The sequence below is a fragment of the Psittacula echo genome (genome assembly GCF_963264785.1).
Source record: "Psittacula echo genome assembly, chromosome: 3".
Classification (NCBI taxonomy): domain Eukaryota; kingdom Metazoa; phylum Chordata; class Aves; order Psittaciformes; family Psittacidae; genus Psittacula; species Psittacula echo.
Window position 1 is genome coordinate 5,819,354 of NC_137736.1, and position 22,748 is coordinate 5,842,101.

Here is a 22,748-nt window from a genome sequence, read left to right on the forward strand (position 1 = left end):
CCAACACTGTCCAAAATAAGCTGTCATGTGCAAAGATCACTAGAATGCAACTGAACACTGGAGAGAACTGAGGCTGTCTCGTTTGAAAGGGGTAATGTATGGTATTAAAAGATGTTTCAGGTTTTTTCATTGAGTCAGCTGGAAAAAAAAAGAAAACAGGTTTTGTTGGTATGGAAAGTGTACTTTGTGAGGAATAGTCTAAATCTATGTATCTGCATGGATGGGGTTTGGGCAGGTTTCCATTCATGTGCGTGTGTCTGAACTGTACTCCTACCTAGGCCTTTCAGGTAACTAAAGGTATTTAAAGGTATATTTTAGGCAACTAAAAGTTGAAACCATATTGTGTCTGTCTGGCACCAAGTTAATGAGTTATCATGTTTCTGATAGACTTACGTGTAGACTTGCATGCTATGATTTTGTATATTCATTGGCTATCTCAGTGGGAGGTCAGGAGCAAAATTAAGTCTCATTTAGCAGCAAAGGTTGGATGCCTAAATTATGTCTGATAGGGTGAATGAAGCTGAGAAACGTGCTGTGCTGTGGTAGTTCTTTGGCTCTTTGAAGCACTTTAGTTACCAGTTCTGTACTTTACCCCTACTATTTTTCCCCGTGATTAAATATTTAGCTCATAGAGGGAGGAAAAGCTATTTTAATAGTCACCTTATGAAAAGATGAAGCCTAATCTTTCTGTGCCAAGGTGACTTTATCAATCATCACTTGACCACTTTTGAGAAAACATTACTGGAAATATATGTGCCAGAAAGTTTGCCCCACTATTTACAGATTCTGTTTCGCTGCTGTTTCTTTTAACTAGAGCTGCAAACAGTGCTCTTTCTGAGTAAATGTTCTATTTGATTGATGTAATTGTGAAACAGATGGTTTTGTGGATGTAAACAGGTTTTGAACTTCATCTTTAGTGTTCTAAGTCTCTGTATTACATAGTGTCCAGTACACAGTAGCATATTATTAACCTCACTTCTAGCGCTACAGGGACTTTATTTCTATAAGGAATATTGCAGTAGTGCTTCCTGCAGAACTATGTTTCAGGTAATGCCCTTAAAACAGAGGTTTACAACTGGGACGTAGGTACCAGTTGGGTTGTGTGGAACCACAGAAAATTTGTGCTACCAAGTAAGCTAACACCTCTATTGTAGTGAGTGATGTGCTGGAGAACGTCATGTTATTAGAGCTTTGAAATCACACAATGCTCATGTTGTATGTGCTTGTGCCACAGGTCTAACCTACCTGTATTACAGTATGGAAGCAGTAGCAGTGGTGATGGGTGCCTGGGTTAGTTTCTGTAGTAGTAAATGCCTTAGGTCCCAGGCTTGCCCTGTCTGAGGTTTTCATCCAGCCGAAGGCTTTGCCTCAATAGTCTAGACAAATTCACTTGCCTGCCGATCATACCCAGATATCCTTCCTGTAGCGGCCCATGGAGGAAAGAGCATATTCTCCCACAAGTGATTAGGAAAGAATTCTTAACCATCTCAGCATAGCTCACTTAAGTGAGCTCTGTCAAGCACATGCAGAAGTTTGCAAAAGTAGGTATGAATGTGATATATCAAATGTGTAATTTAGAGCAGTATTTCAGTAGCATTAAATATTTTACAATTTGGCCCATAGGCTCAAGCTTGGGTGCTGGTCACCTGGGTTAACCAGAGACAGTCTCAACCTTCCTAGGAAACACAGGGGCAGAAATTACTGCAAAGATTATCTAGTCCACTGCTCTGCCCCAAGGTGAGATCTCTGTATCTGTCGTACCTGACAGAAGTTTGTTTAACTTGTTCTGAAAGACCTCGAGGGATGGAGATCTCCAAGATCTCTGCAACTTCACCAGACAACTGTTCTACTGATTTCATAAACCTTATAATTAGAATGTCTTTTTAACATCCCATCTAAAGCTTCCTTGCTACAAATTAAACCTGTTGCTGATTGTCCTCTGACAAGTACTCCTGTATGCTGTGAACATGGAGAAGAGATTATATTGTTCTGTAGCCCTGCTTTCTCACATGAATTTCATTTCAAGATAACATAAAGATGGCTATATTTAAACAGCAGACATGGGTTTAGAATTTGATGGCAAGAACTGCAGTTACGTGATAAGATGGAGCCAGATTCTTTTTGGGGTTGCAACAAATAGGACAGGAGGTAACTGGTGCAAGTTGGAACATGGGAAATTCCAGTCACTTAAAAGGACTTTTTTCCTTTTTTCTCTTTCCCTGTTTACCATACGAGTGGTCAGATATTGGAACAGGTTGGAACAATGAGGTTGCAGAATCTTTATCCTTGGAAATAGAAGCCCTGCTCTAACTAAAGCTGTTTTGAGTAGGAGTTTAGAATACCTGACCTCCTCAGCCACGTTCCTTTCAGGCTAATTTGTTCTGTAATTCTCTGTCACATCATTTTTCATTCAGTGTGTGAATTCATATAAGTTTGAAAAAATGTCCCATGAACTTGCTGAATATATGTAGCTGTTCTAGGAAATATCCCAAATTCTGACCTTAAAGTTGTACAAGAAGTTAGAGTTCATAATTAAGCCTACTGTCCTGGCTTTATTTTATATTGTGTTTATTTCATATGTATGTTATCTAACTAATTTCACCTTCAGTTTTTTATTTCACTTCAAATATCAGGGAATCATCAAGTAAAAGAGAGAAAATTATTTCATGTCTGTGAAAACATTTTCACTAAAAAGCAAGGGAAGTGTAATACTGCGAGAATTTAGAGGAAACAACAGAAATAAGCCAGATATTTCTGTTCTCTCCGACTCTTACTAGATAATGGAGTAATGAGGCAATGGTTACAATTCTTAATCTTTAATCAGAGCTTTACAGTAATTTCAGGAGAAAATTCAGAAGGGAGAAATTTTGCAGTAACTGTAAATGGTGTGAACAGAGTTTTTAGCTTTACACTTTGTCATTCCAGAGGCTTTCACCGAGTTGGCAATTCCCTGCGAAGGTGGCCTAGCAGAAGCTTTATTTCAGATTGGTACCTCCTTTACCTTTCCATTCAAAGTGGTCACCCTTGCCACCTGGGGGTTTGTTTTCTTGTCAGGAAGGATGAGTCTGGATACTTCTCAGGTTTTAGGAGAGCGCTAGAGTTTCAGACAATCATAGAATCATAGAGTAGTTAGAGTTGGAAAGGACCTTAAGATCATCCAGTTCCAACCCCCCTGCCATGGGCAGGGACACCCCACACTGAACCGTGCCACCCAAGGCCTCATCAAACCTGGCCTTGAACACCGCCAAGGATGGAGCATTCACAACCTCCCTGGGCAACCCATTCCAGTGCCTCACCACCCTCTCAGTAAAGAATTTCTTCCTTATATCCAATCTAAACTTCCCCTGTTTAAGTTTTAACCCGTTACCTCTTGTCCTGTCACTACAGTCCCTGATGAATAGTCCCTCCCCAGCATCCTTGTAGGCCCCCTTCAGATACTGGAAGGCTGCTTGTTTCATCTTTTCTTTCCTCGCCTGACAAATCAAGTCTATGTTAAGGACTCCTGGATGTTTTAAGAATTCAAATGGATAAACAAGTCCCATTCCTGAACTTTCAACAGAGGCTTTCCAAGCGTTAAATAGTCACGGAATTTAAATAGGTTTTTCTTTTAAAAAATGCAAAACTTACGAAGTGTAGCTAAAAGTCTCTTCCTGTTGTTTAACTTTTACTCCTGGTTATGAAGATGCCATGATTTCATTAGTTCCCTAGTTATTCTTATCTTCCGGGGTGGTCATGACCTGGTTTTTTCATGTCAAAACAAGCAGAGAAAGGAGGATGTGAAAGGAAAACTCCACAATATAAAAAAGCCAGAATATTCAGAGGTTCAAAGCATCAGTTACTTGTAGAGATACAGAGCTCACAATTAACTGCAATCCCCCCAAAACACCAAGGCTTTGTTAATCTTTGGGGTTTTTTTTTTACCTTTTTCTGATTATTTAAAACATATTTTTTAGTTAAGACTAAACAGTTTTTGTCAGTGGTGGAGCCCCCTTGCATCCTCTCTGTCACCACTCAAATTACCGGCATAAATAGGAAACCCCCAGTTTGATTGTGTGGTTTTTAAGTCCATTTTTCTCATGAACACTAGCAACAGTGGACTTTTAGGTGGTCTGTGCTTATCATGTATTTCACTGGCTTTTCCTGAATTTTTCTTAATAGCATGCTGGTTTTCTTGTTCCTAATCTCCCTCACTATGTCTGGTCCGTTTTCCTATATATTTTGCCTCCCATTGGTTGAGAATGCCTAACTTCCTCACAGTAGTTGGAAAAATGAAAGCCTATTTCCTTTGTGGAGTTAACAAACCTCAGTGTGTCCCACTCATTGCAAACAAGTGGGAGATTACACCAAAGAAGCTTTAGTCTCCTGGAGAAAGGAAATCTGCTGAGGAACATCAGTAATGTTTAGATTGGATATAAGGAATGAAGTTCTTTACTGTAAGGGTGGTGAGGCACTGGAATGGGTTGCCCAAGGAAGTTGTGAACGCTCCATCCCTGGCAGTGTTCAAGGCCAGGTTGGACAGAGCCTTGGGTAACATGGTTTAGTGTGAGGTGTCCCTGCCCATGGCAGGGGGTTGGAACTGCATGATCTTAAGGTCCTTTCCAACCCTAACTACGCTGTTATTCTAGTGACTCATTGTGGGGCTATATTAGTCTGCCAGCAATTCGAACTATTTCACTGTGGATTTTGTTTAGCGTGCAAAATGTACAAACTGTAACATATGAATTAGATGCTCATAACTGTTAGCTGAGATGGCTGCATTTCATTTATGTTGAAAGGTCAAAGCTAAGGCTAGGAATGTGGTTAATTTTACAGTATTAGAGGTAGCAATGTCTAAACATGCTACTTTGTGCACACAACACTTCAATCTGAAAGTCTTTTAAACTGTTTCTACATATTGGCAAACAGAAATTCTGGAGTAGTGCTGTGACCATTTCTTGGATGAGTCAGTTGGGATGTTGGGGTTAAATGGCTTTGGTGAATCAATGACAATCCTAAAATCCTGATAGCTGGCCATGTTCTCTCACAACCACAAGTGGGATGCACTGGTTAAAGTGCACACACAATACACAGAATGTCCTCCGTCAGCAGCTCCCAGTGCCGCAGGACAGGCGGTCTGTGGTCTGTGCAAGGTCTCCACGCGGCTGTCTGGAGTTTCTGCTTCATAATGAGCATTCGTTTGCTGGGAGTGCAATCTGAAATGTCTGGCTGTTGTGGCTGGAAGCTAATTCTTTGTTCACAGAGATCTGTGTTTTAATGCTGTTAATGTTTTCATTTCATTCACTTGTTAGGGCAATAAAAGAGATTGTATTCTTGGCAGACAGACATAACTCCCGCTGAATGAGAACCTCTGGCAATTTGAACTTCTGCCACCCGACTGCTGAAAGATGCCAGCTACCAGGGTGGCTGTTCTCAACTGATGCGGGAGGCAAGGCAAACCTGGCAAGGCAATCCATCTTCAGGGTGCTGTTGCGCTGCTGGAGCTGCTTTCTGCAGTTTGGGGGGCACTTACTGGTAGCAAGCCTTGTCTCCGATTGCGTAGGTACAGTTAGCCTTTAGGCGTATGTCTGTGCTGCAGTCAGGAGTGTATTACAGCCTGGAAAACATACCTAGTCTGCCATTGAGTAAATTAGCTCACATGAGAGTCACGCTTGAGACATGGCATCGTGGGCTTGTCTTCTGAGTCCCGACTGCCAGGCTTCCCTGCAGCGGTTGCTGCAGAAAGGTGAGCCCGCACAACTTGACTGCACAGTAGATGCAGCTTCAGTTACTGCTGCAGTGTCTTCAGTCACCTGATTTAAGTCATAATCTTGTTTCATGCTCTGCTGAGCTTCCCTCCTACACCAGCCTCATTGCATGTGAGGCCACAGGACCATAGGATAATTCAGATTGAAAGAAGCCCAGGATGTCATGTTGCCCAGCCTCCTGCTTAAAGCAGGCTCAGCTGTAAGGTCAGGCAAGGTTACCCAGGGCTTGCCCAGTGAGACTTTTCAGTAACTAGCTGCTAAAAGAATAAAAGCTAATTAAAGCTTTATGAAACATGTCACAAGCAGGAAAGCTCATGGAGAGTGGGAACGGGGAGGTAAGGGGAAGTCTGATGACAGTCTGCAGGCAAAAGGAGCAGAAAGACAACACCATGGCAGGAAAACTTGTATTTGCACCAGCAAGGATCTCAAAGGGGATCTGGCAGGTAGGTTTTCAGTCAGAAACTGTTGTTTGTGTGGTAAGCCTGGGAAACTGTTGGTACTGCTCTGACACTGGAGAGGACTTTTCCTTTTGTGAGTTTTATTTTCCTAACTGATGACATGAAGTATAACTAATACAAGAGTCACTGGTGGTGTGAATATCGAAGTGCTTAAGCCTAACTGCAACACAGATGCAGTTGCTCTGTTGAGGTCAACTAAAGGCCCTGACTGTTGAAAACTGATGGGATTTACCAGGGAAAGGGCTAGTTTGTGTATACCCCCTCTTGTCTTTCTTTCTTGAGCATTTGCTGGGGGTTTCTGTCAGTGACAAACTCGGAGAGAGGCATGGGAAATGGTAAGTGACGTTAAGTGAAAGTTGTCATGATACTGCCTTGTGGAATTGCCATCATACTGCTGCAAGTCAGGCACTGGTGCCTGGAGGCTCCTGCTGTGCTAAAGGCTTACTGGCTTTACAGCTCGTGTGCTTTTGTCTCAGTAATTTGAATTTGGCTTTAGCTTGAAGTGCAGACTTAGGAATCTGTAGTGCGAACAGTTCAAATGTTCAAACTTTGAATTGAGCTTTTATGGGCAAATGTTAAAGCACCGATAGCTCACGCTGTCTTTTTTTGCAAAGGTGAGGTGAAGCAGGAGGGAGAGTATATGGAGAGTAGGATTGATTATATTGAAGGGAAGAAAGAAGGATTTGCATAGTTTCTGTGTTGGGACTTAACATCCGCATGTATCTTCAAGTTAGCATGGTGTAAATGTTCTCCAGGGCTTTTTTTATGCAAGAGACTATTTATGGTTAAAGGTATGGAAGGACCCTTTCATTTCAAACTTCCTGTTCTTTTGATTTACCAAAAGATAAGTAAGGAAAGAAAGATTAAAGGGGAAGGAAAGTCTAAATAGATTTCTGTTTCTGGAAACAGAGACTACAAAACAGCTTTTCATACAGGGCATGAATTATGTTTACAAGTAAGAAGCACAGGCTTTACAAGCGTTAAGTCTCAGAGCTGCTAGGGGAAGCATTTCACATGTGGAGATGTAGCCATATTTGAAGTCTTAGTTATCTGTAGGAAAAAAGCCCCCACATGAGTTCCTGAATACAAATTACTTTAGAAAAAATAACAAACAAGTAATAACAAAAAGCTGCTAAACTTTGTCAAGTTTTTAATATGTTTTCTTTTATAGTCAATGCATTTAGCTGTTAAATTCATAGATATCATAGTAGTTAATATAAAAACTTACAGCCTGTAATGGTTTTATCTGCAGAGACAGTAATGAGATTTGTGTGCAGTTCTTGCACTGAGATATGCTTTTAAATTGACAAATTTGAGTGAATGATGCCAATCACAGAACAAGGGAGAATTGCCTTCCCTCACCAAAAGTTGTATCAAAACCTGATATTAAAGAATGCCAAGGTATTAGAGTAAAAGAAGAAACTGTGGCAGTAGAACTTTGAAGATGAATTGTAGAATCATAGAATGGTTTGGGTTGGAAAGGACCTTAAGATCATCCTGCCATGGGCAGGGACACCACATGCTGAACCATGTCACCCAAAACTCCGTCCAACCTGGCCTTAAACACCCGCAGGGATTGAGCATGTATCACTTATCTGGGCAATCTGTTCCAGCACCTCACCACCCTCACAGGGAGGAACTTCTTTCTTATATCTAACTGGAACTTCCTCAGTTTCAGTTTGAACCCATCACCCCTTGTCATATTGCTACAGTCCCTGATGAAGAGTCCCTCTCCAGCATCCTTGTAGGCCCCCTTCAGATACTGGAAGCTGCTCTGAGGTCTCCACGTAGCTTCTCTTCTCCAGGCTGAATAACCCCAGCTTTCTCAGCCTGTCTGTATGGGAAGTGCTCCAGCCCCTGTGCATCCTCATGGCCTCGGCTGGACTTGCTCCAACAGCTCCATGTCCTTATGTTGAGGACACCAGAACTATACATAGTGCTGCAAGTGCTGCAACCCTTGTTTCTGTTTTGCATTTCCTCATGCAAAGTACTTAGTTCCTATGACATAAAGTTAATTGTTCAAGAGATTCATCCTAGGTTTGCATGTTACTTGCATAGTTAGCCTAATTCTGAAAATACCAGCTCACGCTGTTGTGCATCTGTAAGCCGTACTGTTGTTTTCATTTCTGGAGCGGGCTTGGGTAGAGGTGACTTGTAAAGTAGTAAATCCTTGAATACTACAGGGATGCCTACATCCCCTTTTCTGACCCATCCACTAATGATTAGTGCAGTATGTGGGGAAGCAGGTGGGATTTGTCACAGGTGGGATGAAAAAAGGCTAGAGTTTGTGTCGGCCTGCTTTAGGAAGCTTACTTAAATGTTTAATGTGGTGAAGTGTCTTGCCTCTGTGAAGAAAACAGGTTGTATGGATTTATTAAGGACAAATTAGTGCCATTCATTCAATTTCTACTCTCACATAAACAACTCTATATTCAACACATACATCTGATCACTTAATATTAAGAAATTGTACCTGCTGTTTGTATTAAAAAGGTGAAAAAGTTGTTTCTTGAAGATTAAAGAGCAATGCTCCAGCATCACTAAGTATAACTTGCAAGGTTTTAAGAAATTGCTGTTCCCAAAGAATTATACTGTGTTCATTAAAACACTTTTTTCATGGTTAACATGGTCCTGGATGGACTATTAACAAATCAAGTTGGAATAGGATTAGTGACCTAATGAAAATGGTAGCATTCTGCTGAGATTAAATGGGTAGGTGTTGCCAAATTCAAACCAATTACTCTTACCCAAAGATATTGTTGACAGAACTAAAATTTGGATAGGACTTTTTGTTCATGTTCTCCTTCTGAGCAGAACAGATTTAATTTAAGAAAAGCAGGGGTAACTTTGTTCTGCTTTAATGAACTGGGTTGAAACAGGGATTAAAATTACAAAGGTTTTACTGGAGAGATAAAAGAGGCAGCAATATCATATGGCACCCACCAAAAAGGATGAGGATCAGGGGGAAGGTATTTCCCAGAACATCTTAGTCCAGGGAAAGAGCATTTGCAAATTGTGAAGCTGAAAACATGGTTAAATGTGGTGTTTGTGAAGCCTACCGGTGAAGCTGCATCATCTTTAGGGGCAGATGGTGTTGGCAGAAGTTGGATGGGCTTGGGCAGTGGTTCTTGGATCTGTAAGAGAAGCTGAAGAGAAACAAGGGTGTAAATTGATGAGGAACAGAGCTTGTGTTGTCCTTTGGGGTGGATGCTCAGCTGAGTTGTGGGAGGATTTAAATAAGATAAAGCCCTGCCTTAATTATTTGCAGTTAGCCGGCAGAGCTGATGGTTCAGAAGGTTCTGGGTGCAAGGATAGTGGGGTAGGACTTTGGCTGTATGGAAACTCTGCAGTTTGAGCATGGTAGACTATGGACCTGTGTGAGAATACAAATAGATTTGGAAATAAAGCTGTGCAGTTAACTGTCTATGGAGTTGAAGAAAACCTGGCTAAAGGGTGCAGCATGGCAGCGAGCAGGTAGGATCAATCTTTGGCACATGAGTTGAGTTTGTTTTATCCAAATTCTGTTCCTGATTCCCCTGGGTTTTTTGCAAGCGCAGGTTACCCTGTGTTTGAGGCTATGGTATGTTTGTGTTTTGCTGTCGTGTTCTTGCATATATTTGCAAGCTGAAAACTGTTCATCTCACAAGCACATGCACATTTGTTTGTGAAACTATGCTTTTTGAGCAGATTGGAGTCTGAAGTGTGAAAATTTGTTCCTTCTCCCTCAATTTTCCTGCCAGTTGAAGCAATTGTTCTCCATCTGTCCTGCTGTATTTTACTTCCACAGCAGCTGCTTTGTGAATCTTCTAGCCTATGTAGTCCTCTTGACTTTTCGTGGAATAAGGACCTTTTCAGTACAAAAAGAGAAGAGAGTACAAGGCTTTGTTCTGAAAATGAACCTTTGAACAACAGATCTGAAAGAAATACAATGCTTAAGAGAAAATTAAAATTGAGGAATTTGGGAATGTGGGAAAATGACAGGAAACATCATCTTTATGTGCTTCTTGTATTTCCCTTAGGTTCGTCAAAATGAAGAGAAGAACCATTCCACTGAAGAACTTAGCAAGTCTGAAATCCAGGAGGAGCTGAAAAAGGCTAATAGCCTTCCCAGTTTGATTCCTGGAATCAAAACAGCGGATAAAGACAAGCAACCCCGAGAAGGTTTCTTTCATTTTCTTGGGAGCTTATTTAATATTGCCACAAGATCTTCTTTGGTAGAATCTAAACCCTCTACCTTCCAAGATGAACCCAACAGATGTGAAAAGGATTTACAGGACACGAATACCCTTCTGGAGGACATGCAGGCAAAGAGCCCGAAAATTGAAGAGCCTGTCTGTTCTCCAGCTAGAATAAAAGAGGATTCTGTAAATAAAGATGATGCTATCTTAAATAATACTGGGAAAGATGGCTCACAGGATCTGCCAGGAGGCTGGAAACGATCTGCAGGTGGACGAAAGTAAGTTTAATAATTTAATATTGAGTGTGTTAATGTTTGTGCATGTGTGTGTGCACAGAGCTACCTTGACTAAGTTCTGCTGACTATATAATGAATGGCTGTCATTTCTAAGGATGGTTGGAGTGTCCCTGGCTCAACTTTGTGAAAAGCTCTAGTAGCAGCTACCTTAAATAAATGAGGAAAAGTAGACTATATATATTGTAACTTTAAAGACTGTTTTCTAGAAGTCTTCTGAGTGTGGATAGATACAGTGTAGATCTGTCAGTTAAGAGATGGTAAAGTTAGGAATACATGTGGTATGGTAGATCTACTTAAAAAAACCCAAAACAAACCAGCTATAAAGAGCTCATTTCCATCCGGATTGTGGGCTGAATAAAGGTTTGAATGTTTGGCCTTTTTACATCCAACTAGTTCAGTGGTTTTACTTCTACAAATAAGGTTTCCTCATTTTTAAATTAACTTTCCTGGGTTATTTGACTTGGTGATTTTCGCTTATGTGTTTTGGTTCCCCCTGTTCTTTGGGGTTTCCCTGTAATGTAAAAAAGGTTCTATAAAATACTCAATTAGCTTAAATGTGGAAGATCCTTAACATTCCTGTAATATTTCCAGAAAAGATTAAAAGAAAATAAAATGGTGCCAAAGGCACCAATGTGTGTTTGAGAGTAGAAAAGCGAAAACATTGGCTGTGGTCCACACCATGTATTAAAAAAGTCTTTCTGACTGTGCCATAAACATAGGCAATAGTATTTAAAAACCATTTGTAGCTGTTATGTTGAGTATTTGACTATATGTGCTGAACTCCAGTACAGCATAGGTTTGGAGTTAGGTGTGTATGTACACATATGATACCTGTCCAGTTTTTGGTAGGTGTGTAGATTATGGACTTGTTCACAAGCAGTGAATGTGTAAGTGATGTTTACTCAGATTTGTGATACTCCATGGGATATTGATTTTAAATTTAAGCCAAAAGTAGTGATTTGGGGTAACCATTAAGCCTGTCATAGTGCTCTTGCTTCTATTGCAGAATGGGAGGATGTACTGAGAAGAAATACATCTTTTTCTCTTTTAAAGCTAATTCAAGTTGTGCTCAGTATATTTATCTGTGGCATGTGAAGTGTTTAATCTCCATGTAGGAGGTCAGAGATTCCAAAACTAGCTGCATAATGAATTTCATTTCCATGTTGGGGATGTCTGCAGCACTATGTCCTTATTTATTATTCAGTAGACTAACAATTTGAGGTATCTTGTCATTCACCTTTATATTATAAATGTAATGGCTCATCAGGGTATGGATAGGAGCTGTGATACCTTTTCAGGTGAGACTGCTTCCACCAGCAAAATACAGTACTGTTTGTAATTGATAATAGCGATGGTTGTGTTCTCGTGAGGACTCTGGTTTGGTCTGTGACGTGTGGTTGCCTAGTATTTATTGCAGATTCTTATCGTAGCGGCACACATCTGACAGAAGCCGTTTCCAAAGTGCATGCAGCAGCCCAGCACCATCACTTCACTGACTAATACAGAGGAAAATTTCTTGTTCTTTTAGTTGTTACCTGGAGAGGCCTGGGAGCATTGCGTTATTCAGTCTAGTCCCTGAACAAACTGTGTTTCTTCAAACTTGTTGGACAGGCTGGCTTCTTGCATCAGTCTTTTGCCTGCTATTTGCTGTTTTGGTAGCATACTCTGGGAACTGATATTTTCTTGCCTCAGAGAACTTAGTCAAAGACAGTAGTCATGAATTGATCTGTTTCACTTTTTACCTCATTCCATGTGGTTTCTTATGCATTGTATCTCAGCATTATTTCTGCTGTACTTTCTTCAACACTTGCTCCTTTTCTCACTCTTGCCACCCACGGTTACTGATTGCATTATTCAGTTTGCAGAGGTAGTTTGTTCTCTATGCAGTTTTTTTCCTTATGCGCTTTCCCAACAAAGTCAATCCTTTTATATGCTGTGCTCCTCTAACTTACCTAGAATTTCTCCTGTATTCAGACAAATATGAATCTTGGAGATGCAACTGAAGGCCCAGTATGTGGTGAACTAAACATGGCAGTTGGATCCCACAATAAGTGGATTGGTGGCAGCGATGGTCAACCCTTAAGAAGTCAGTCCTTCTCTTCTTGGTTTTCATCTTCAGCCCCCTATCTGATGCAGTAAGGAGCTGATGCACACTTTGCTTCCAGGTAGAAATCTCTGACTGCCGATGGCTTTTCAAAGTGTATGCATGAGCTTTGTCTGACTTTCCCATTGTATTGATACCTCCAGGCCTGTGGATAGGAACTGTGGAAGTGCCAGAATGTTTCGGGATTTTTTTGCTGCTCTGTTCATTTGATACTGCTGCATTTGAGATCTTGACCAGGAAAGCCGATAAGGTGCTGGATAAACTGTGCACAGCTTAGAGGGTCATATGGTCTTGGTCTTCGTATGCTTCTTGTGAATTCTTCTTTAGAACGGTGTGCATTAATAAGTTTGGCTTACAGACTTTGGAAGGTGTGAGCATTAACTTACTGAAGTGACCTTCTTGCTCTGTGCAAGCACTTTTGAGTTATTTTGGGGTTTTTCAAAGTTGTGGCTGGCATTTTCATATTGACCATATTTTGACATTGACCTAGATTGTTAGATGACCTATGCGAATCAGTGTAGATTTGTCTCAGTACAAATGACCTGTCTTATGGTCAGGCAAGCATTCTAAAAATCTGTGTTGCTGGCTTGGAGGTAGAGGGAAGTTGGTCTAGATACAGAACAGAGGTTTTCTGTGGAAAATTCCTATTTTAAAATGGAAGAAAATTTGTGGGGTTTTCATTGTAGCTGTTGTAGAGTTGGCCAAGCAGCAAACCAGTCATTTTCCTTTTAGGCTCATGCTCGAAGGTAGAGTATACATCCTGCTCTATCTGGCTGAGGATGCAAGCAAGTTAATCTCAATGTAACTTTCATGTTTGTTTTTCTCTGACTAACTACACGATGGGAACTGTGTTTCTGAAGCAGTTAGTAAAGAGAAATGAAATGACAGTGCAGAAGCAGAGGTTTGTGCTGTTTGCCTTTTTAAATATTTGAATAGAGGATAACTTTTTTCCTGTTATGGAAGTGATTATGCCATGTTCTTCTCTTTTAATGTTTCTTCTTCTTTAATCATGCCATGTTTCTTCCTTTAAAAGTTTAAAGGATGCAGAGCAGGTTTTTGTCTTCAGTACTAGCGAGCTTCTTTGCTAAATATTAACTAACTGGTATTCATTTAGCATAGTTAAACTGTAAAAGTGCCCCCGATTGCTTACAGTTGGCTAGGTAGCTTTGTAAAAAAGACTAAGAAGTAGTTGCAAGTGGGTGCTGAAACCACGCAAATAATTGGGGAGTGTGGAAGCTGTAAAACAAAGGAACAGGAAGGTCCATGGATACCATGAAGGGAAGGGATGATGCGAATATGGTCTTTCACTAATCTCTTAAGGATTGGGTCCCAAAAGATAGAAGAGACATGCTAGTGATCTGTGTAAATTCAAAGGTACTACTGATTTTATTATGTTAAACTGCAATTTTAGCATTTAATGTGAAAGCAAATGGAAGCTGAGATCTTTACAAATCCTTAAGAGAACTGCATCATTACTCTTACAACTGTTGCCTTTGTCATGAAGAACATTTAAATTAATTGGTTAATTTAAACTACTGTCAAATATTTAATCGGAGGTTATCTGTGGTTAGGGAGGAGGTTGCAACAGTAAGTGAAAGAGGGACTGTTGTTCGATTGCATAACCTAACCCAAAACCAAACTAGAACTAGAATACATAACAACTTTCAGAACTAGAATACATAACAACTGGTCTCAGATGCCTCTACCCAGACAAATTCATTAACCTCATATCCTTAAAGCAAAACTTTGCGAAATACAGGGAAATCAGACTGCTCTGACCTGTAGGCTGAGGTTAATTTTGCCCTCAGTAGGAGGTTTGGCACTTGCTAAAGGCTCAAGTTTCCAGGCCTTGAGCCAAAGAAAGTGGGAGTCATGAACTCAATCTGTGGAGTACGTGTTTGTAAGGGGCAAAACGTGTAGGTCACATTATTGCTCCATCACCCTGGCTGGTTGGCTCAGAGGTAATTGTACCTGAAGGGCTTCTGCTCTTTAAGTCCAGACAGTGGAAAGTGGTAAAGAAAGAGCACAGAGAACAGAACCATGATAGATTTGGCTAAGTCTAGACAACAACTACTGTGGACATAATAATTGTAGCACTGAAGATGGCTGAGAGTTGGGTTGGCTAAGTCTGGAGTTACTACATCCGTTAGTCTTCCATTTGTCTGGGATGGTTGAAGATTTCCTTGCTCCTAGGAAGTGAAGCAAGCAATTGGGCTTGCGATGTTCTATAAAAGGTTAATGGTGAAGAGGTGAGGTTGGTAAAATGTAAGATACAGTTTTGAAGTGATGCTTAAAAAGCTGGGAGTGGAAATGAAAAATGCAAAGTAAGGTATGTACTAAGCACAGAAAAATCTCTTGGGTAAGATGGCAACTTCTGAGTATAACAGACCACTGTGGCAGAGGGTTAACTATAGAAATGAGAAGTTCATGTTTAGTTTTAGCCTTTGCATTCCTCCTTAATGACGTTAAAAGCCTGACTTCTCCCTTCTGTTATGAACCTTATGGACTTGGAAGTGCGAAAGAGCTCCCAACCCCACAACTGCAAGGATTTCTAACTGTAGGTCAAAGAGGTGAGGGGGTGATTTCAAAAACAAATGCTCAAAACAGAATGCTTTTACACTGCACCCTACCATGAGCCAAGCCATAGAATCATAGAATAGAATCATTGTCCTCATAATAGTTAAGCGAGATCATTGCAAACTATTTAATTCAGGAAATTAAACAGAAAGATAGCCTTGAGGGGAGACAAATTTCTGACCATTTATAGTTCTCCTGTATTCCACATTGTCAGGTTTTGTGAGGGGTTGTTTTGGTTTGATTTATTTTGAAGTGTAGTAAGCCTGTTGCTATACATATAATTGCATGGTATTTCCCATCTTAGTACTGTCAAAAAAACCTGACCTTTTATTTTGCTCTGCTGTAAATATGTCTAATAAAATCCTTCAGGTCTACATAATTCTGGTTCACATTTCTGTTTTGGAGCTTGTCATTCACCCTCGTGTTACAGATCAGATGCAGGCTTGTCGTGATACAGAAGCTATATACCCCTTTAGTTTGTCTGATGGATTGCGTATTGCGGTTTTGCTTCAGTCAGTAGCGGCAGCATTCATCTTTCCCTACAGATGCCTTTGGCAGACAGTCAAGAGTAAGTGAGTGGAAAATAAATCACTTAATTCCAAGCAATGGTCTCACCAGGTAATTCCTGAGGAACAAGGCAGAAGAGTGGGGAAGCTGCTGCTGCACATCTGTCTTGTGGTCAGAGCTATGTCCTCTTCTATAATTGCCTTCCCAGATCCTGGTTTACGTACAGGACCTGAACATTTAAAACCGTAAGTGTGCACAACAGCACAGCAGTGTCCATCTATCTTTGAAAGCCTTTGTTGGGTGATGACAGTAAGAGGAAAACAAGCACTGTGTTGATTACTTTGATTATACTAATACCTGCATAACAATTCTCATTGTACAGGCAACTATACATAGTTATATAGTAATAAACAGCCCATCAGAAACAGGGAGACAGCTGCTTCCCTTTGTAGTAAGAGGTTGCCTTGGTCGTGGCTCTGAAGAACACCAGGACAGCTATGGACCCCAGGTAGTCCTGCCTGCAAGTGCCCTGCATGCCTGTTTGGACCTAGATTGGTTGCTTCTGGTCATAATTCCCTGATGCGGTTTGCCACAGACAGGTGAAGCAGCACAAGGAGGAGTGGGAGGCAGAGCTATGCATCTTGGGTTGGGGAAAATGGTTAGGGAGAAGGGAGGCATAGTAATTCATCTTCTGATAGGTTTCTGTCTCCTGCATTCCGAAACAGGCTGTGGAAGTGCATTGTTGTTCAGTTCTTGGTGCTCAGGCTGATAGGGAGTCATTGCTGAGTGTGACCTGCTGCTACTTCGGAGAGGTATGAACTGTGTGGGTAGCTCTACCCTTCTAGGACAGCCTGATATGACCCAAAATGGATTTAGAAGGATGTCCTTGGGACAGCATCAGGATCATCTGGCCCCTTATTCTCTTGGTGAGCTGTGAAGGGAGGCCTCCAGCAGTGATTGCAGGGTTACTGCCCAAACTCTCATGGATGGATTAGTGTTAGGTCATTAACGAAGAGGGCTTCATTGTTCTTAAATATTTTCTTCCAGGCACATCTCTGTGTGTATCTTGATTTGAACAAGCTACCCTTTAACATTACTCATAGACATTTGGATTCAGATGAGAGCCCAGGCCTATGTGAGTCAACTGAAAGATGCTATGCTGAGATTTTAGCGACCCATTCCAACAGTGGGGTGGATGAATTTCAGGGCTCTGCTGTAGGAGAAATGCAGGTCCAAGCCTGCCTGCCAGAGAAGGGTACCTGCCCAGAGCTGGGACATGGGCCAAAGGAAAGGTTCTTGTTGGCACCAAAGCAAAGATTTCTGTGTTTCTGAAGGATGAAAGGTTCAAGTTTAAGTAATTCATAACAGATGCATGATGCAAAATGAAGCTAAACTAATTAAGCTGAGAATTAATTTACTGGGTGTTTTCTTTCCACTGAACTTTTTTTAATAAGGTTGTTAAGCTGTGCACTGTATCCAATTAATAGCGATTGTTTCTTAGAAACAGCATTTTCCAGTGTGATTTTGACATTAAGGAGCTACCTGTAGTGTAGTTGCTCAGGTGTCCTAGGCCTTTAACTTGTCAATAAGGGCTTAATCCTCATCTTTCATGAGGATCATCTCATCCTTCATCGTCACTGTTGTTGGGGTTTTAAGTAGTGCCAGAGAGAGGGTCTGAAGCTTCCTTCAGAGGGATTTCCTAGCTTTAATTCTTCATTATATATGAGGAGAAGTCACAAGTAGTGGCTTAGTGGCTTTCTTCAGCCTTGAGAAGGCTAAAAGGAGACCTTACTGCTGGCCTCAGTTCTCTTATGGAGGCCTTAGAGGCAGACTCCTCTGAGACATGTGCAGTTGGGACGAGAGGCTGCAGGAACATGGGTATTGGGAAATGTGTTTTTGCCATGAGGGTGGTCAAACCCTGTGGCATGTGCACAGGGCTCCTGTCCCAAAGGCCCATCCTCGAAGTTGCTCTGAAGTGGTAGGACGAGACCCTAAGCACCCTGATCTGGTTGGCATGGCTTGGAACAAGGGTTGAATTGAAAAGTGTGACAATATCCCACGGTCCTTTGCAGCCTGTATTAACACCTCTATGCCCAAAGACATGGCCAACTTTCACAAGGCAGCATTGTGCCATCCAGCCTGTGAATGTGATTTGGTTTTCGTTGGGATTTGAAGCGTCTTATAAACCCTCCTTGCATGTCAGCGTGAGGCAGCACAGGCACTGAAGAGGCAGGTCACAAGCATTTCAGGACCTGAATATCTGAGTGTGACAGAGGGGAAGGGAGGGCTGAACTACATGGGGTGTAGGGAAGCAAGGTAGGTGTGCATGGATACTTCCTACAGCTATGGGGCAGAAAGGTTGGCTGCTGCTGGGCACTGGAGAAGATGACAGTGAAGCATCAGTGGTGATCCCAGGCCCTTAGTGCTAGTCATGGTCTTGCGGGTGATTTGGGTCTGCCTTGTTCTGTGCATTGTTCCTTGAGACTCAAAGAGTGGCATTGCTTTCCCAGACTTGGAAGGTAATCAAAAAGTAGTACCATGAAGGGTGAAAGGAAGGAAAAGCATTCCTTCCAAGGACACAGAGACTACATTTGCTTGTATTAAAATTGTCATTGACTCTTAATTGTGCGTATGGAGCATCAGCTTTGAAATTTCCTGCTGAATCAACTGTGTGCAAATCACTTTGTTCAACCAAACTTTTGACCTTTTGAAATATACATTGTAAAGTCCCAGGACAACGAAATATTTCAAACTTCAGATTTAAATCATGAAGCTATCCCCTCTGGCTAAAAAAAATAATCATTTTCTTTCATCTGAGTTGTATATGGCAACTTTTCAGTTGGGTTTTTATGAAGATCTAATGTGTGTAGAAACCAGCTGGCCGACTAAGTTGGATTCCATCAGAAGGTTCTTTGGAGTGGCTTTAAGACAGTCGTTTCCAGACAAAGGACCTTAAATAACTCAAGAAAGTTGTCAGTTAAGTATGCAGTAGGAAAAAAGCTAAATGGAAAAAATTAAACAATAGCATGATTTTGTAATAGGGAGGGATAGACTGGAGCCACAAGAGCTGGACCGATTTAGATCAGTGGTTTTCAGCCTGTAGCCTGCACATCTGTCTTCTCTGGGAGATGCTTCTGAGGGGTCAGCGAGGAGAGATTAGAGGAGATGGTCACTCATGTGCTTAATAAAGCAGAACACTGTTGGTCTGGGGAGAAAACACCTGGAAAAGTGAAGTATGAGGGGAAAATGGCTATTGTATGTCTTGGGCACTGCTAAGCCTGATTGAGGGAGCTTGGAGCTAAGCAGTGATGCTGGTTCTAAGGGCTTTCTTGTGTGGATGCCATGCTGCGCAAATGGCCTGGGGATCTGAGATGCTGTACCCATGTAGTGCTGTACCATGCTGTATGATCTTCCTCCATCTTTTTGAAAATAGGTCTAGAGATGTCTGCTTTCCACGTTATTGTATGGTACAAAATGATACCCAGATTGGAGGGGTCACCGTCTTGATGACATACACTTGAAAAAGATGCTTACAGTATAGTCTTTATTGGATACACTGAGATGAGGCATTCAAGGTAGTAGGTTTCCTCCTGCTTTGGGGCTTCAACACCAACAAGGTTGTTTTATAATGATTGTTATGTGTATATTATTAACTAAGGCCACTTTTTGGACAAGTTATTAAAGATGTCTCCCTATGACATGTCAGAAGATGTTCACCTCTTCTTGAGTTAGCCCCACTTGAACTTCCTCTTTCTCTTTAAAAATAGAAGAAAGCTCTACAAGCACCAACTTCTGACAAATTTAATGTAACTCATGTTGACATCCTCTCTTGTTGCTGTCAAACAATCTTTTGTGAAACTGAATTAAGGCTTTATAGGGAATTGAATAGCTTCCTATGAAGAATGGAAAGAAGGAATCTCCCAGTATTTGAAATATGTGACAGAATGCACAGTGGGTTCTATGTATAATCAGGCTTTCATCTGTATCCTCATACGAGCTGAGAAAAGAACTTTGCAAAGGGTTTTTAAGGTAGGTTCTGAGCTGACACATTCATTTGGTGGTCAGAAATGAATTACTTTAAATGTCTATAAAATAAGTTTCTAGTGACCCTTTCAAAAGATCTTGTGACACAGGCTCCTCCTAAATGTATTTCATAAAGCTTACAGCTGAGTTGCTGCTGCTGCTTAGGAATGTGGGTTTTCAGTTTTTAAATGTCTTGTTGTGTTCAAATTGAATGTCCCTCTGTGTGCTCTAAAAGTAAATGCATTAGGACTAAAAGATCTGTTGGCAAGAAGCAAGCTTGGTATCAAAGGTCAGTTGCCGTGTCTGTGGAAGAAAAGGTTGGTTCCTTTTCAAAGCAGCATCTGTTGAGTAACTCCTGGTAGAAGCAAGTCTGCAGGAAAGCAGAGCTGTGTGTGTTGGGAGATACTGGCAGAGGCCAGCTACAGGATGAGGTTCTGCAGCTGAAGCGGTGCTGTAGCCAGTGCAAGTTAGGATTGGGTTTGTGCACAGAGCTCCATAGGGCAGGTTGCTTTGAGTTGTGCTAAGACTTGAAATTGGTCAATTTGAGCCTAAAATTCCCTCAGAAGACAGCAAAAAGAATTGGGACAAATGATAAAGGGAGCCACACAGGCCAGAAGAAAATTCTGAGGGTGTTTGTTTTGCATGACCATGTGTAATAAATGGTATAATGGTTTGTTGGGATCTGATCAACGTAGATACAGTACCTCATCTTTTTGGCTTCTTGTCATCCCCGAATAGGCAGTCTTCCGTAAAGTTAACCTATTCATCCCATTTCTGAATGCTTTGGATTTGAGAATTACTGAGTTCATGGTAGAAATTCGAAGGCAAAGTTGGGTATGGGAGACAAACTGAAGATTTTCCAGGTTTTTGCTGGAGCACTGGTTCTCATCACATGTTTATAGATAAGTTCTGAATTCTTACCTCTGCATCTCAGACAAAATATCAACCATGAAATGAAAAATATGCAATAAAAGTTAACTGTGTTCAAGTCATTTATTCAAGATAATAATAAATGTTGAATTATATTTATTCAAGATAATGCCTTGGTTTTGGTGGAAACTGCTTGGGAGACATGCTGTCGATGCACAACTTTCCTGTTTCCTTTATAACTTAATATACATTGCTAATATACCCTATAATCAGATTCTGTTGAAGCCTTCATCAGAGATTACAATGAATTTAACCTCAGTACAAACTTAATTTTCATGTTCTCACAATGTCTGAATTCCAATACTTGTGTATTATGGCATTATCCTGAATATACCTAGCAATGTTAAATATGCGTATAAATGACTTTATATCTCTGTTTGAATGTTTATGGATATGAATAATTTCCCTTTTAGTTCACTTGTACTCTTTGCATGTCCGAATACTGCACAAAAAGGGAGTTTACTTGTGATTTTAAATAATACTGAGCTCCCTCCTCAAAATAACATTGAAGTAAGAATCTGGGCCTCTAAAGCCTTATCCAAAAAGAGATTCTATTTCAGATTGGAGCATCCACTCCATTTTTATGTTCTTCTGTCTGTGTTGAGAGAATACATGCTCCAAATCCATACAGATAAGATTTGAAGTTACAGCTACTCAATGATACTCAAAGAAACAAAATAATTTAATTCGCTGTTCTGTTTTCCTCAGTGAATTTATGTTCTATTTATCACTTACATTATTTATCCTCAACTCGAGAGCTGTACTAACTTCTCAGTAAATGTGAACCGGTGGTAAGCTGCAAAGAGCTTTTAAAAATGCCATTAAGATTATCTTTTACCTATTGCAGTGCTTTTATATTAGAAAACAAAATCTTAGCGAACACTTCTTTTAAGGAGACCCTTCTGAAAGGAGAATGGCCATTTCCCAGACAGGTGAATGGCCGCTTCCAGCCACCAGGTTAGCAGACATAGGGCACAGTGGATTAGAGTTCGAAAGGGTTTATTCTTAGCTTAGGTGGAAGCTGCAGCAGAATGGAGTTGAAGCACAGTCTAAGAGTCTGCTTTCTCCTAAGGTGAGGAATGGAAAAGCTGATAGTCACGTTCATATTTCACTGCCTGATTTTTGTAAGAATTCTTTAACTGACAAAAAAGGGGGAAAAGGAGAAGCATTAGAAAGAAAGGTGTTTGTGATGTCTGTTAGTTTTACAAGAGAAAAGAAACTGCTCCTCCAGAAAATTGGAAGTGACAGGCTCTGAATTTATCCCTAGTATTATACAGAAAGAGCAGTGAAGGATCAGGATCACAGTTTTTCCATGGTGATTCTTTTAATTTGTTAGTTTTTGCATTCACCTTTTTTACTCTTAAATTTATGACTAATGAATGTCTAGATATTGCAATTCCTTGTCACATTTCTTACTTTGGTATTTCTTCCAGCACTTAAGCAGTCCTCATTTTTACCTGATCTCCATTCACTGTCTTTCCTTACTATCTCGTGGTTTAGAAAGCTTCACCTGTTGTATACTTTTATCCACATCCTTTTATCCTCATCCTTTCATCCTCATCCTTTCCTTAACAATATATTGTGAGCTTGGGTAAAAATCTTGAGTTTCAATTAAATATTTTAATAAACATTAGTACAGGGGTGGTTTTCCCCAGGTTTAAAGAATAAGCCTGCTTTAGTAGGGTGTAACATCTTCACAAAAGTATGCTTATTTCTGTCACTGCATCACTTGCCTTCTGCTAGACAAGTCAACATTTGGAAGTTGTTAAGTTGGCTTTTTCAGTAAATGGTGGTGTGTATGTATCATTTGTCACACAAACCAGTACTTAAGAAGAGCAGGAAAAGGAGGAAAACAGTGTGACATGTAGTCCAGAGTTTGTGCTAACCTATGGAGGAAAAAAGTATTGTACATCATCTACAGTTTGTGTTAA

At 40.7% G+C, this 22,748-nt stretch overlaps 1 protein-coding gene across 3 annotated transcripts in view; it reads left to right on the forward strand.

The window, feature by feature from the left end:
- Window positions 1-22,748, forward strand: part of CRYBG3 (crystallin beta-gamma domain containing 3) — a 90,349-nt gene that overhangs the window by 17,825 nt on the left and 49,776 nt on the right. For all 3 annotated transcript variants that reach the window (XR_013956427.1, XR_013956428.1, XM_080613275.1), the window contains exon 3: window positions 10,222-10,658. Coding sequence is in view for 1 of the 3 variants with exons in the window: in XM_080613275.1 (XP_080469401.1) it covers window positions 10,222-10,658 (437 nt within the window). In the remaining 2 variants the exon portion in view is untranslated. The remainder of the gene's footprint in view (window positions 1-10,221; window positions 10,659-22,748) is intronic.